The 12330-nt window shown below is 41.1% G+C and overlaps 1 protein-coding gene across 1 annotated transcript in view; it reads left to right on the top strand.

Annotated features, from left to right (window-relative positions):
• COG3 (component of oligomeric golgi complex 3) overlaps positions 1 to 12330 on the top strand; it is a 63549-nt gene that overhangs the window by 27386 nt on the left and 23833 nt on the right. The window contains exons 14-16 of the mRNA XM_017535993.2: positions 4678 to 4783; positions 9395 to 9519; positions 12235 to 12324. Coding sequence (XP_017391482.1) covers positions 4678 to 4783; positions 9395 to 9519; positions 12235 to 12324 — 321 coding nt within the window. The remainder of the gene's footprint in view (positions 1 to 4677; positions 4784 to 9394; positions 9520 to 12234; positions 12325 to 12330) is intronic.

Here is a 12330-nt window from a genome sequence, read left to right as displayed (position 1 = left end):
ATGGAGTCTTACTCTGTTGCCCAGGCTGAAGTGCAGTGGTGTGATCTTGGCTCACTGCAACCTCTGCCTTCTGGGTTCAAGTGTTTCTCCTGCCTCGGCCTCCTGAGTAGCTGGGATTACAGGTGTACGCCACCACGCCCAGCTAATTTTTGTATCTTTAGTGGAGACTGAGTTTCACCATGTTTCTCAGGCTGGTCTTGAACTCCTGACCTTGTGATCTGTGCACCTCAATCTCCCAAAGTGTTGGGATTACAACCGTGAGCCAGCTGCTTGGCCCATTCTTTTTTTTTTTTGTTTGAGATGGAGCCTCACTCTCTCACTAGGCTGGAGTGCAGTGGCGTGATCTCTGCTCACTGCAACCTCCGCCTCCCAGGTTCAAGTGACCCTCTTGCCTCAGCCTCCCAAGAACTTGAGATTACAGACACCCATCACCACGCCCAGCTACTTTTTGTATTTTTAGGAGAGACAGTGTTTTACCGTGTTGGCCAGGATGGTCTCAATCTCTTGACCTTGTGATCTGCCCACTTCGGCCTCCCAAAGTGCTGAGATTACAGGCGTGAGCCACTGTGCCCTGCCAGCCCTTGGTTTCTTAAGGAGAAAGAGGGTGATATTTAGAAACCAAGATCTGAGTATTAGGTGTGCTCATTACTGGTGGTGTATGTCATTACCTCTAACCCCCTTTAAAGAGCTAGAAAATATACATTTTAAAAAATCATGAGTTCCTACTGAACCTCCAATTCAAGTCCAATTCCACAGGGTTCTTCCTTTTCCCATGTCTCATATTTGTGTTTTCCAACTCACAGAAGAAACCCTGGCTCCCAGCACCTCTCACTTATGTACTCATTTGCTTCAAGTTATAGCATATACAAAATAGTTTCAGAATTGCAACACTAATGGCATGACTAATAGCAAACTTACTAAATTCAAGATTTTTGTACTTGTTTTGTTCTTAGAATATATCCTACTAAGATATAGAATCAGATTGATGTCAGACATTTGATTCTAAATATGGATTTGCGGATTTCAAATCTCTTTAGAGATTTTGCCCATGTAAGCTTGCCATTTGCATGCATAGGGGGAAATGTAAGAGTTAGATAGACCTGGGTTCAAATCCTAGCTCAGTTATTAGCTCTTTCTTATCTTTTATTAGTATGTTTAATTGTTTGTAGAACAGGCATAATACTGACCCTGGAAGATTATTCTAAGAGTAAAGATAATGACCAGAAAGCACTTACACTGGTAGTCATAGGGTAGACAGTGGCTGTTGTCATTTATTTGGCCCTTGAAATATTTAAAAACGTAACATTTGACTTTTTATAAATAGTTTTGGCTAAGCTCAGTGGCTCATGTCTGTAATACTAGCACTTTGGGAGGCCAAGGTGGGCGAATTGCTTGAGTCCAGGATTTCAAGAGCAGCCTGGGCAACACAGTGAAACACCATCTCTACAAAAAATACAAAAAATTAGCCAGGCATAGTGGCAGAGGTGGGACTCAGGAGGCAGAGGTGGGAGGATCTCCTGAGCCCGGGAGATAGAGAGGCTGGAGTGAGCTGTCACTGTGCTCCTGCATGCCAGCCTGGGTGACAGACCCTACCTAAAAAATAAAAAGATTAGAAGCCTGGTTATTTTATTTGAAAAATTCCAAAGGCGATTTTGGTGCTAGTGAATTTAAAAAATGTCCCCAGAAATAATTTTGCCAAGTCATCATGTTTCTAACATATTAAAAAAATCTATTATCTTGAGAAATCTATAAGCTATTAAAGTTTTAAAAATGTAATCTAATTTTTGCCAGGTTCATATACTAATATTGCTTAGTTAGTTTATATCAGGAGTGCTGTAGACCTAAATATCTGTGGAAAATAGATGAAAGATCGTTTCTTTATAAGTGTATCCTATAATCATCAGTGTATCTTTTGTCACCAAGAAGCAATCTGTGTTGTTAAAGTTGTCAGATGTGGCTCAGATACTATCCTGTTTCTACTTAGACTGCTTTTCTTGGATGTCAAATGTCATAATTTCCTTTATTTTTATTTTTAAAATAGACTATATTTTAGGATAGTTAGAGATTTATAGAAAAATTGAGAAGGTAGTACAGAGTTTTTATATACCCTGCACACAGCTGTTCCTGTTACTAAGATCTTCTATTGGTATGATACATTTGCCACAATTAATGAACCAGTAGTGATTCATTGGTTTTACTTACTAAGGTCCATAGTTATTCAGATTTTCTTAGTTTTTAATGTCTTTTTCTGTTGCAGGATCCCATTGACAACACCACATTACATTGAGTTTCCATGTCTTCTTAGGCTCCTCTTGTCTGTGACAGTTTTTCAGACTTTCCTTGTTTTTGATGACTTAGCAGTGTTGATAACTGGTTTACAATGTTGTCATGAGTATTTCAAGCTTTCTATAGGATGCCCGTTTGTTGGAATTTGTCTCCTGTTATCCTTATGATTAGACTAGCGTTTTGGGTTTTTGGGAGGAAAACCACAGTGGTGTAAAATGCCATTGTTACTACATCGTATTAAGGGTACAGCCTTTCAACATGAATGTTCACTGTTGATGTTGGACTTGACTATCTGGCTGAAGTAGTATTGTCAGGTTTCACCACCATGTAGTTATTCCTCTTCCCCACTTTCCACACCTTTTGGAAGGAAATCCCATGTGCAACCCATGCTTAAGGGGGTGGGGTTGTGCTCTACCATTTTTGAGGACAAAGTATCTATATAAATACTTGGAACTTTTCCGTAAGGGAGATTTATCTCTTTTTCCAATTTGTTGATTTAGTCACTTACTGATGTCATTGTAGACTTACAGATATTTATTCATACTTTGGGTTGTAGTTCACTGGTACTTTGTTTTGCTGCTCCAGCTGTTACCACTGGGAGCTCTTTCAGTTGGCTCCTATGTCCTTTTGACATACTCAGGTATGTAGATTTTTTATTTTGAGAACTTCCTTACTTCCTGGCACTATAAGAACTTAAGGTGCATCAATATATTTCCTGCCTTTGTCCTAGAGAATCAACCATTTCTTCAAGGAGTGCTGGTTCCTTTATTGAAGGATTGTATTAGGAACTGAGATCTGGACATTAGGTGTACTCGTTGCTACAGGGGTATTTTTGCTTTTAGCTCTCTCAGGTGACAGCAAAGAAATACATGTGTGTATACTAGATCATTCTGTTGGTCCACATCCTCACCAGCATTTTGACTTAACCTAATTTATTTCAATGCCTAGATGGATAAATGTGTAATAATAGGCATGTTTGTTTTAAAGGTAACAGGCTGGAAATATGCCCTTACCTGTTTTAAGGATGTTCTCCTAAACTCACATCCCTTCCTCTGACTTCTGTTTAAATTGATTGCATTTTGGCTAGTTATATTAATTATATGTTGTTACTTTTTAAATAATATGCAAAATCAACCTTGTAGGGATCAGATGCCTTTGTAGGGCAGGCAGTGGGGGCTGTTCCTTTTTGATGGTCCACAGCAGGAATTATCTTTATGTGTCTGGGTATTGCGGATAACAACAGGGAGCGAATAGGTGGCCTATTTGCAGGAGTTGCCTTGACTTTGAGGGTCACAAAGCATGATGAAGACTAGGTCTCTTTCTTAGCCTGATCCAGGGAATGGTGCTGTCTCCTTTCACTCCCCTTGAGGCCTTCATTAGGAATATCAGTTTCATATTATAGATAAGAATGCCTGTTTTAATTGCCATGTCTAATAGGATGTTAGGCGATAAAGTTTTCTATGTGCTCCCCTTCCAGTGTAATTTAGTGATATATTTAGTATATTTATTCAGTCATTACATGGCCTGCATCCTGGGCGCTCCTTTGTATCGTAGACCTTTTGACTTAAGGGTAACCACTTGCAGTAAATATGCTTACTTTGTTTTTCTTTTGGTGAGGGACTGGGGTATAAGAGTGGTCTGGCTTTGACATCTGCATACCATTTAGAGCTTAGCTGTACTTTCCAATTTCTGCACATAGAACAAGTGGACTGGCCTGGGTGGTAGGGAGTCTGTTTCCTAAGCAGTTCTCTGGCCATTAGAAATTTTTTTATTTTTAAATTTCAATAGTGATTTGAGTACAGGTGGTTTTTGGATTACATAGATAAGTTCTTTCGTGGTGATTTCTGAGATTTTAGTGCACCTGTCATCCAAACGGTGTACACTGTACCCAATATATAGTGTTTTACGTCGTACCCGCCTCCCAGTTTTTGCCCCTGAACTCCCAAAGTTCATGGTCTCATTTTTTTGACTGGCTATTCTTTTTGACAGTAACTAGATGACTGTTAGGTCTTCTTTTCTGTGTATTTCCACATTTATAATTATGTAAATTAGTGGGATTTTCATAACTAATTTAGTAGTTGGTGTCCTTTGTATACTGCATGATATTCTTTAGTCAGTGAGTCCGTGCTAATTTTGTAAAAAAAATCTGTTTCAAAAATAGCATACTGAGCTATTATCCCATAAAGAAAAAGTTTGTTATTTGGATTGGCCAGTTAGTTGAACAAAAGCATATCTGATACTCAGAATGTATCTAGTCTTACATCTGAACACTTTGTTTCCAAATGTTAAGTTGAAAAAAATATATATGTATTTTTACTTTGCATAAAGAACACGTTCATGTTGCCAAACAATGCTGAAAATGATAATGTTCCTTCTGATTTCTCTGTACAGCAAATTGCACAGAGTTTGAAAGATGAGCAGAAGAAGGTACCTTCAGAAGCTTCATTTTCAGATGTTCGGTTAGAAGAAGGAGAGTCTAATAGTCTGACAAAATCTGGTATGTTATGATGTCTTAACTACCAGCATTTATTCATTTGGGTTGATAAACCTTTATTGAGGACTTGTCCTATCCCAGGCATGAAAAACAACTTGTGCCTTTGAGGAGCCCACCCTGTATGGGGGGAGACTGGAATTCAGTGGTGAGTGAGATGCTAATGGTTTGCACAGGGTGCTGTTGGACCATGGATGAGGGTCGTGGAAATGACGAAGGGAGGTGAGCTCTTAAGTGCAGCAAGGTGGGCTCAGTGTGAGGTGTGGCATCTGAGAGCTGTGGTGTGTTTATGAAGAGTGTGAGAGAGCCAGGTGAATTAACATTGTTTAAGACAGAATAGAAGGTAGAAAGGCATGCAGGAATGGAAAACCATGGCCATTCTGGGAAATTCAAGTGGTTTGGTATGTTTGAGCCCACGCTGTATGTGGGGAAGGGGCAGTTAAAATAGGCCAGATTGGGATAGATGTCATGTGATAGTCTCATGGCCTTTGGACTTCTAGCGGCATAGTGTATCATGGCGAGTAGACCATCAGATTTGCATTTTGTAAACGTATTGTCTGGAACTGGAGTAAAATATTGACACAGTTGTATGGGATGGCTTGGACTAGGGTAAATGTTATGCAAAGAGCAAAACTGTCCCAGGAATAACCCTGGCCACTCGTTAGGGACCTAGACAGCAAGCCAGATGCAAAGTAAGCCATCCTCTCTGCACCCAGCTATAAGAGTGGCTCTAAAGCTCAGCTCCCCATGGGATAACTGGGAAGGTGGGTACTGTAACTCTGTGGGCTTGAAAGAGCCCCAGCTGCCTCAGGATCCCCAGGGGAAGGGCATCGTCAGATGTTCTGAGTCTACTCTATAAACAGCTGCTATACCAAATACAGACTGCCAAGTGGCTGGATATTGCCCATCCGACAGAGCCATTTTATCACACCCCCCAGTTGGAGGGAGGACTCCCAGAGGGCTGAAATTTCCTCCTCTGCAGTAGAACCCATGCCATGTCCCAGTATACCTCTTGGTCCTAGTATACCTCTTTATGGGTACTGGAGTGACGAGAGTACATATCTGTCTTGCCAACCCTGGCCTTGTGTGTTTTCTCTTTCCCCACTAAAGCCTACTTTTTAACCAATTACTGGCATTCCAATGAGGCCTTATTGGCGGAACTGTTGAGACTGATCAGGAAGTTGTTATATTTTTCCATTTGAAAAATAAAGGTGGTTTGAACCAGGGTGTTATTGGGGGGATGGAGAGAAATACAGAGATGAGGATTATGGTTAGAAGTTTGAATCAGTAGAATTTGATGGCACATCAGATGTGAGGGTTGAGTAAGGTCCATGTGGAACAACTGAGAGGTTCTGTATGATATGGTTCTAGAAGCTGTACTGTCCAATATGGTAGCCACCACCATTGAGCATATGAAATGTGGCTAGTGTGAACAATGTGCTGTAATTGTGTAAGATTCACACCAGATTTCCAAGACTTAGTATGATAGAGGGAATGGAAAACAGCCTGGGTGCAGTGGCTCATTCCTGTAATCCCAGCACTTTGGGAGGCCGAGGTGGGTGGATCACCTAAGGTTAGGAGTTCAAGACCGCCCTGGCCAACATGGCAAAACCCCATCTCTACTGAAGATGCAAAAGTTAGCTGGACATGGTGGCATGCGCCTGTAATCCCAGCTACTTGGGAAACTGAGGCAGGAGAATCTCTTGAACCCAGGAGGTAGAGGTTGCCATGAGCCAGGATCGTGCCACTGCATTCCAGTCTAGGCGACAGAGCGAGATTCTGTCTCAGAAAAATTAAAAAAAAAAAGGAAAATATGTTATTAGTCATTTTTATATTGATTACATGTTAAAATGATATTTTGGACATATTGGATTGAATAAAATATACTAAAATTAATCCTTCTTCTTTTTTTTTTTTTGAGAGAGTCTCCCTCTGTTGCCCAGGCTGGAGTAGAGTGGTGCAGTCTCAGCTAACTGCAACCTCTGCCACCTCAGTTCAAGCGAGTCTCCTGCCTTAGTTTCCCAAGTAGCTGGGACTACAGGTGTGTGCCACCATGCCCAGCTAATTTTTGTGTTTTTTTATTAGAGATGGGGTTTCACTGTATGTTGACCAGGCTGGCCTCGAACTCCTGACCTCAGGTGATCTGCCTGCCTTGGCCTCCCAAAATGCAGTGTTGGGATTACAGGTGTGAACCACTGTGCCTGGCCATTTCTGCTTGCTTTTTCTTTCAAAGCGACGAGGTCTCACTATGTTGCCCAGGCTGGTTTTGAACTCCTGTGCTCAAGCAATCCTCCTGTTTTGGCTTCCCAAAGTGCTGGGATTACAGGCATGAGCCACCATGCCCAGCCTTTTTATTTATTTATTTTTGAGACAGTCTCGCTGTGTCACCAGGCTGGAGTGCAGTGGTGTGATCTTGGCTCACTGTAACCTCCACCTCCCGGGTTCAAGTGATTTTCCTGCCTCAACCTCCCAAGTAGCTGGGACTACAGGCCCACACTACCACGCCCAGCTAATTTTTGTATTTTTAGTAGAGACGGGGTTTTACCATGTTGGCCAGGCTGATCTTGAACTCCTGACCTCGTGATCTGCCTGCCACAGCCTCCCAAAGTGTTGGGATTACAGGTGTGAGCCACTGCACCTGGCCTTTATTTATTTATTTATTTATTTTTTAATAGACAGAGAGTCTCGCTATGTTGCCCAGGATGGGTCTTGAACTCCTGGCCTCAAGTGGTCCTCCCACCATGACCTCCCAGAGTGCTAGAATTACAGACGTGAGCCACTGTGCTTGGCCGCTTTTTACTTTTTATTTTGAAGACAGGGTCTGGTTCTGTTGGGCAGGCTGGAGTGCAGTGGTGCGATATTGGCGTACTGCAACCTCTGCCTCCCGGGCTTAAAGCTAGCCTCCCACGTCAGCCTCCCACGTAGCCTATGCCATCATGCCTGGCTAATTTTTTTTTACTTTTTAAAATATGATGTTTTCCTGTGTTACATTTATGATTCACATTATATTTCTATTGGACAGCACTGCTCTAGAGCTGTAAAGAGAAAGATTGGTTTAGAATTTAAGGATGAGGAGAGATGATGCTTTGGGCTTATGTAAGATCATCCTAGGACAGAGTGACTGTAGCAGAAGTCTTGGGAGAGAAACTGAGCCAAGTTTAAGGAGCAAATGGAGATAGAGGAGTAAACTGAGCCCACCAAGAAAGAACAGCCAGCAAGGTCAGGAGTGGGCAAGTGGGAGTGTGATTGACATCAGAGGAGGAGGGGTTGGCAGTGCAGTTTGTGTAAACAGGTGAGAAGACCAAAATCTCGAGAACGCTGTGGTTACAAAGTGACATGCTAAGTTTTAAAATTTGAGAGGTGGAATAGTTGAGAGGAAGAAGAAAGTCTGTAGAAAGCAGTAAGAATGCAGTTCTGCACGTATTCAGAAAATCTGCCTCTGCAGTAGAGGTGTGAGGTTGGAAGTGAAAGTCTTTGGAGTTGAGAAGGTAAGGATGAACAGCTCATCATCCATGCAGTTATCAGTGTTATCACAATGGTGATAGAACTTGGGGTGGAAAGCAAGGCTCTGAATCAGGTAGGAAGTGGTGCAAAAACAAAAAGAGTATGTCAAAATCACTTTTTCCTGGTTCTGAGATATGTTGGAAGTAAGAGAATGAGAAGCCTCTGAAAGGAGGGCTTTAATTGATGTGATGTTCATGGCGTAGAAGGAGGTGTCAGGGCAAATCGGTGGAGGGTCCATCTTGTGAAGAGACCAGTTCCCACTACCTTCAAAAAGCACAGCTTTATTCTCTATGTAGAGCAAGTGAGGGGGAGGTGAGGCCCACAGAGGCCGATGGAGGCAGACGTGCAGGAGGGCTGCGGGAGAAGCCCTGGTCCTGGGCTTGCTCTGCACCTCGGAAGAGGCAGCCAGGAGCCACTTGCCTTTTGATGGTTTACCCTGGCGAACTACTTAGTTACACAGGAAAGGGGAAAATATGAACACAAGCTGAACTTCTGGCTTTAAAGTACTTGAACACATTTGTTTGACTAAACTTTTTTTGGGGGGAATTCTTTTGGTACTTTATTTTGAAGAAGGGATCCTGGAGATAGCATATTCCGTAGGAAAACTATATTTCATTTCCTAAATATTCTTTGATGTAATTTGTTTATTCTTTTTTTTAAAGAAACATCATAGAAATTAGACATTAGTTTAAAGTGAGCTCTTATGGAAGATATTTAAAAGTTATATAAGTTGAATAGGAGTGATGAGAGAAAAAGAAAAGATTATATAAGTATTACTTGTTTTTGGGAAAAAAACTTACAAAACTATAAAGTGAAAGCACTGGCTAGGCGCCTTGGGTTGAGCATATGTATACGAAGCTGGAATGTATGTATGTACATACTCATATGTGTACATACATACATTCTCACTTACTGTGTTAAATCTCACCTGTCACTGATTTAGATTTCTTATGGTATTCTTGATGAGAGCTGAGGCTGGTAAAAATTGATGCCCTCTAGCTATTGATAGCTAACGAGAATAAACAGTTTATAGTTGCCATGTAAATTATTGTAAGCATATGTGTGAAACATCCACATGTGTGAAATGTGTCTTCTTTTACATTTGGGTTTTAGGTTCAACAGAATCCCTCAATCCTAGACCACAGACCACAATTTCTCCAGCGGATCTTCATGGAATGTGGTATCCTACGGTTCGAAGAACTCTTGTCTGTCTCTCCAAATTATACAGATGCATAGATGTATGTGTATCTTTATTGTAAATTGCATGCTCTTTCAGTTGAAATATTTTTTAATTTACATTTTAAGATCTTGATGAAGTATTTTGTTGGCCAGTCTTAAAATGATGATTTTACATATAGAAGTAACTTGAAGGCCAACCTAATTTAGGAATTTCCAACCTGAGCTTTCTATAGAACTTTAGAATTTAGTACTGGGCTTTGGGGAGTCTATGGACACCTCAAAATTGTGGGCAAATTTTGCATGACTGTTTTATATGTGCATTTCTGAGGAAAAGTTCTTTAGCATTCATTGATTCCTAAAGGAGTTCACAACCACAAATAAGTTTAAAACAACTGATTAATTTGCCTACCTTAGTTTATAGATGAAGACAGAGATATAGAAAGGTTAAGTGAACATCCAGTGTCACATAGGATAGTATACATTTAGTATTCAATTTTTTGTTTTTTGAGACAGAGTCTTGCTCTGTTGCCCAGGTTGGAGTGCAGTGGTGCGATCTTGGCTCACTGCAACCTCACTTCCTGGGTTCAAGAGATTCTCCCACCTTAGCATCCTGAGTAGCTGGGGTTACAGGCGCCCACCACCAGGCCCAGTTAATTTTTGTATTTTTAGTAGAGATGGGGTTTCACGATGTTGGCCAGGCTGGTCTTGAACTCCTGACCTCAGATGATCCACCCACCTTGGCCTCCCAAAGTGCTGGGATTACAGGTGTGAGCCACCACGCCTGGCCTATTAATTAAGTTTAGTATTAATTGCAGCTACTTTAGTTTTATACTCAGTTTGAATCCACATCTGTAACAAGGAGTATTAAGATGACATGTATTTCTAACCAGGGACTTAGTAATTTGCTAAAGTTAGCAGCACCTTTTTAAATTTCAAGCACCAGCTTAGACTGTACATTGATTTCAGAGGACAGAGTTATTTTAAGCACTCCAGTTTAATGATATGATTATCATTCACTGCAACATCAGATTTGTTGACATTTATTTGCTGTCAGTGATTTGTTGCTAAACCAAAATATTTTATAAAATATGGTGGTTTTAATTCACTTAGTTTATTAATTTGATTGCCGTAACCCTGACTGCATTTAGAGCAAATTAAGTATAGCAGTCATGTAATGAATTGTCTAGATGCCACTATTTCTTAAGGATATAGTTCAAAACAGTATGCATTTACCCTTACACCACAGAGATACTTTATACCACAGAATCCTAGGACTGCACAGCTGTTTCCTTGGGGTCAGTAGAGTCTACATTTCTCTTTATTTAATTTGAAATGCATAATTGCTGGGCTTTGTGCTTATAGATTTTGAAATGCTACCAAAAGGGCCTTTTGCCCAGTTCTGGGACTTTTAAACACGGGCCCATATCACCTCTACAGACTTAGATGCCTCAGCCTTTTTACACAGCTGATGAGATCTCCTCCAGAGAGAGGTTTGGATATTTGGCATCTCTTCCTCCCCAGGCTGTCCTTTAGGTTTGTTGAATAATAATATTAGGCTGAGATTCAGCAACTTCCTGCAGTGGAGTCAGGATCCCAAGGAAAATACACAGGAGGCATATTCCGCATAGAACCCATTGTCACCACAGACACTAGTAAATAAAGCCGCTTAGGGTGCTTAAGGGGGATTTTAGCTAAATAGCAGGTAGGCCTGAGGAGGTCACTCTGCCAGTTTGGTTTTATGCCTTAGGCTTGCTTATTCCTTTTTCACCTAGCTTATATTCAAATCTTAACACTTTCAGTCTTACTGATCAAAAGTGAGGAAAGAAAATCCAGTGTCCGATAAATTAAGGCTGAGCAGGAGAAGGTGAGGGTCTTGGTCTAAGCTGCTCATTTTAAGCTTTCCTAGGCAGGGTTAGTGACCCAGCAGGTGGCAGCTCTAATTTCTCCTTCCTCCAGTAGCCTTGTGGGAAACCATAGAGTGGGGAGACGCAATGTAAAAACAGAATAACAGCAAGTTGGAGACCAGGGCCCAGAACAGGGGCCTAATAATGAATAGGCTCATATCTATCCATCTCGGGTAGAATGGAGGCGGGGGGGAAGCAAGGAGACTAACCACCATCCCACACCTCAGGGAAGATTGTAATGGCAGAATTAAAGTAAGAATCATACTGCACATACCATTTTGTAACCTGTTTTTTTTTTTTAAACTCTATTTTATAAGAACTCCAGTGCCTCCTTCAGCATTCTTTGATTTCATAAACAGTATTCTATAATTTAGATTTAGTAGTATTTTGTCAGTCCCCTGTCATTGAACATTTATGTAACATAAATAATACTGTAATGAAGAGCCATGTACGTGAATCTTAAAATACGATGCTGATGTATTTTTAGAAGTGGATTTACTGAAGGTTTGTTTTAAAGTTGGTTTTAGAGACTTAAAAAACAGCACACATGAGATCGTGTTGGAGCGAGGGCTCCATGAGGTCAGAACCACGCCTGCCTTTATTTCTAGCATCTAGCTCAGTGCCCAGCATGCTAATCAGTATTTATCGACGGGTCACATGAATGTTTCCAGAGATGACTGCATGTTACCGATCTACATGTTGGTCTAGAAAGGTTGCATGGGAATAGGGAATCAGGAAGAATAGTACCAGTAGTAAATTAATCCAACCATGAGGGCAAGCAGGCATTGTTATTTGCACTCACAGCTTAGGATTTTCCTTTTTTTCTTTTGTCAAGTGCCACAGGCTGATTATTCTCTTTTATTCCACCAGAGGGCAGTGTTCCAAGGATTATCACAGGAAGCATTGTCTGCCTGCATTCAGTCCTTACTTGGAGCATCAGAGTCAATCAGCAAAAACAAGGTTTGA

Source organism: Cebus imitator, unplaced genomic scaffold (assembly GCF_001604975.1).
Source record: "Cebus imitator isolate Cc_AM_T3 unplaced genomic scaffold, Cebus_imitator-1.0 Scaffold94, whole genome shotgun sequence".
NCBI lineage: Eukaryota > Metazoa > Chordata > Mammalia > Primates > Cebidae > Cebus > Cebus imitator.
Note: the sequence above shows the minus strand (reverse complement) of the source record. Positions and strands in the feature narration are given on the sequence as shown.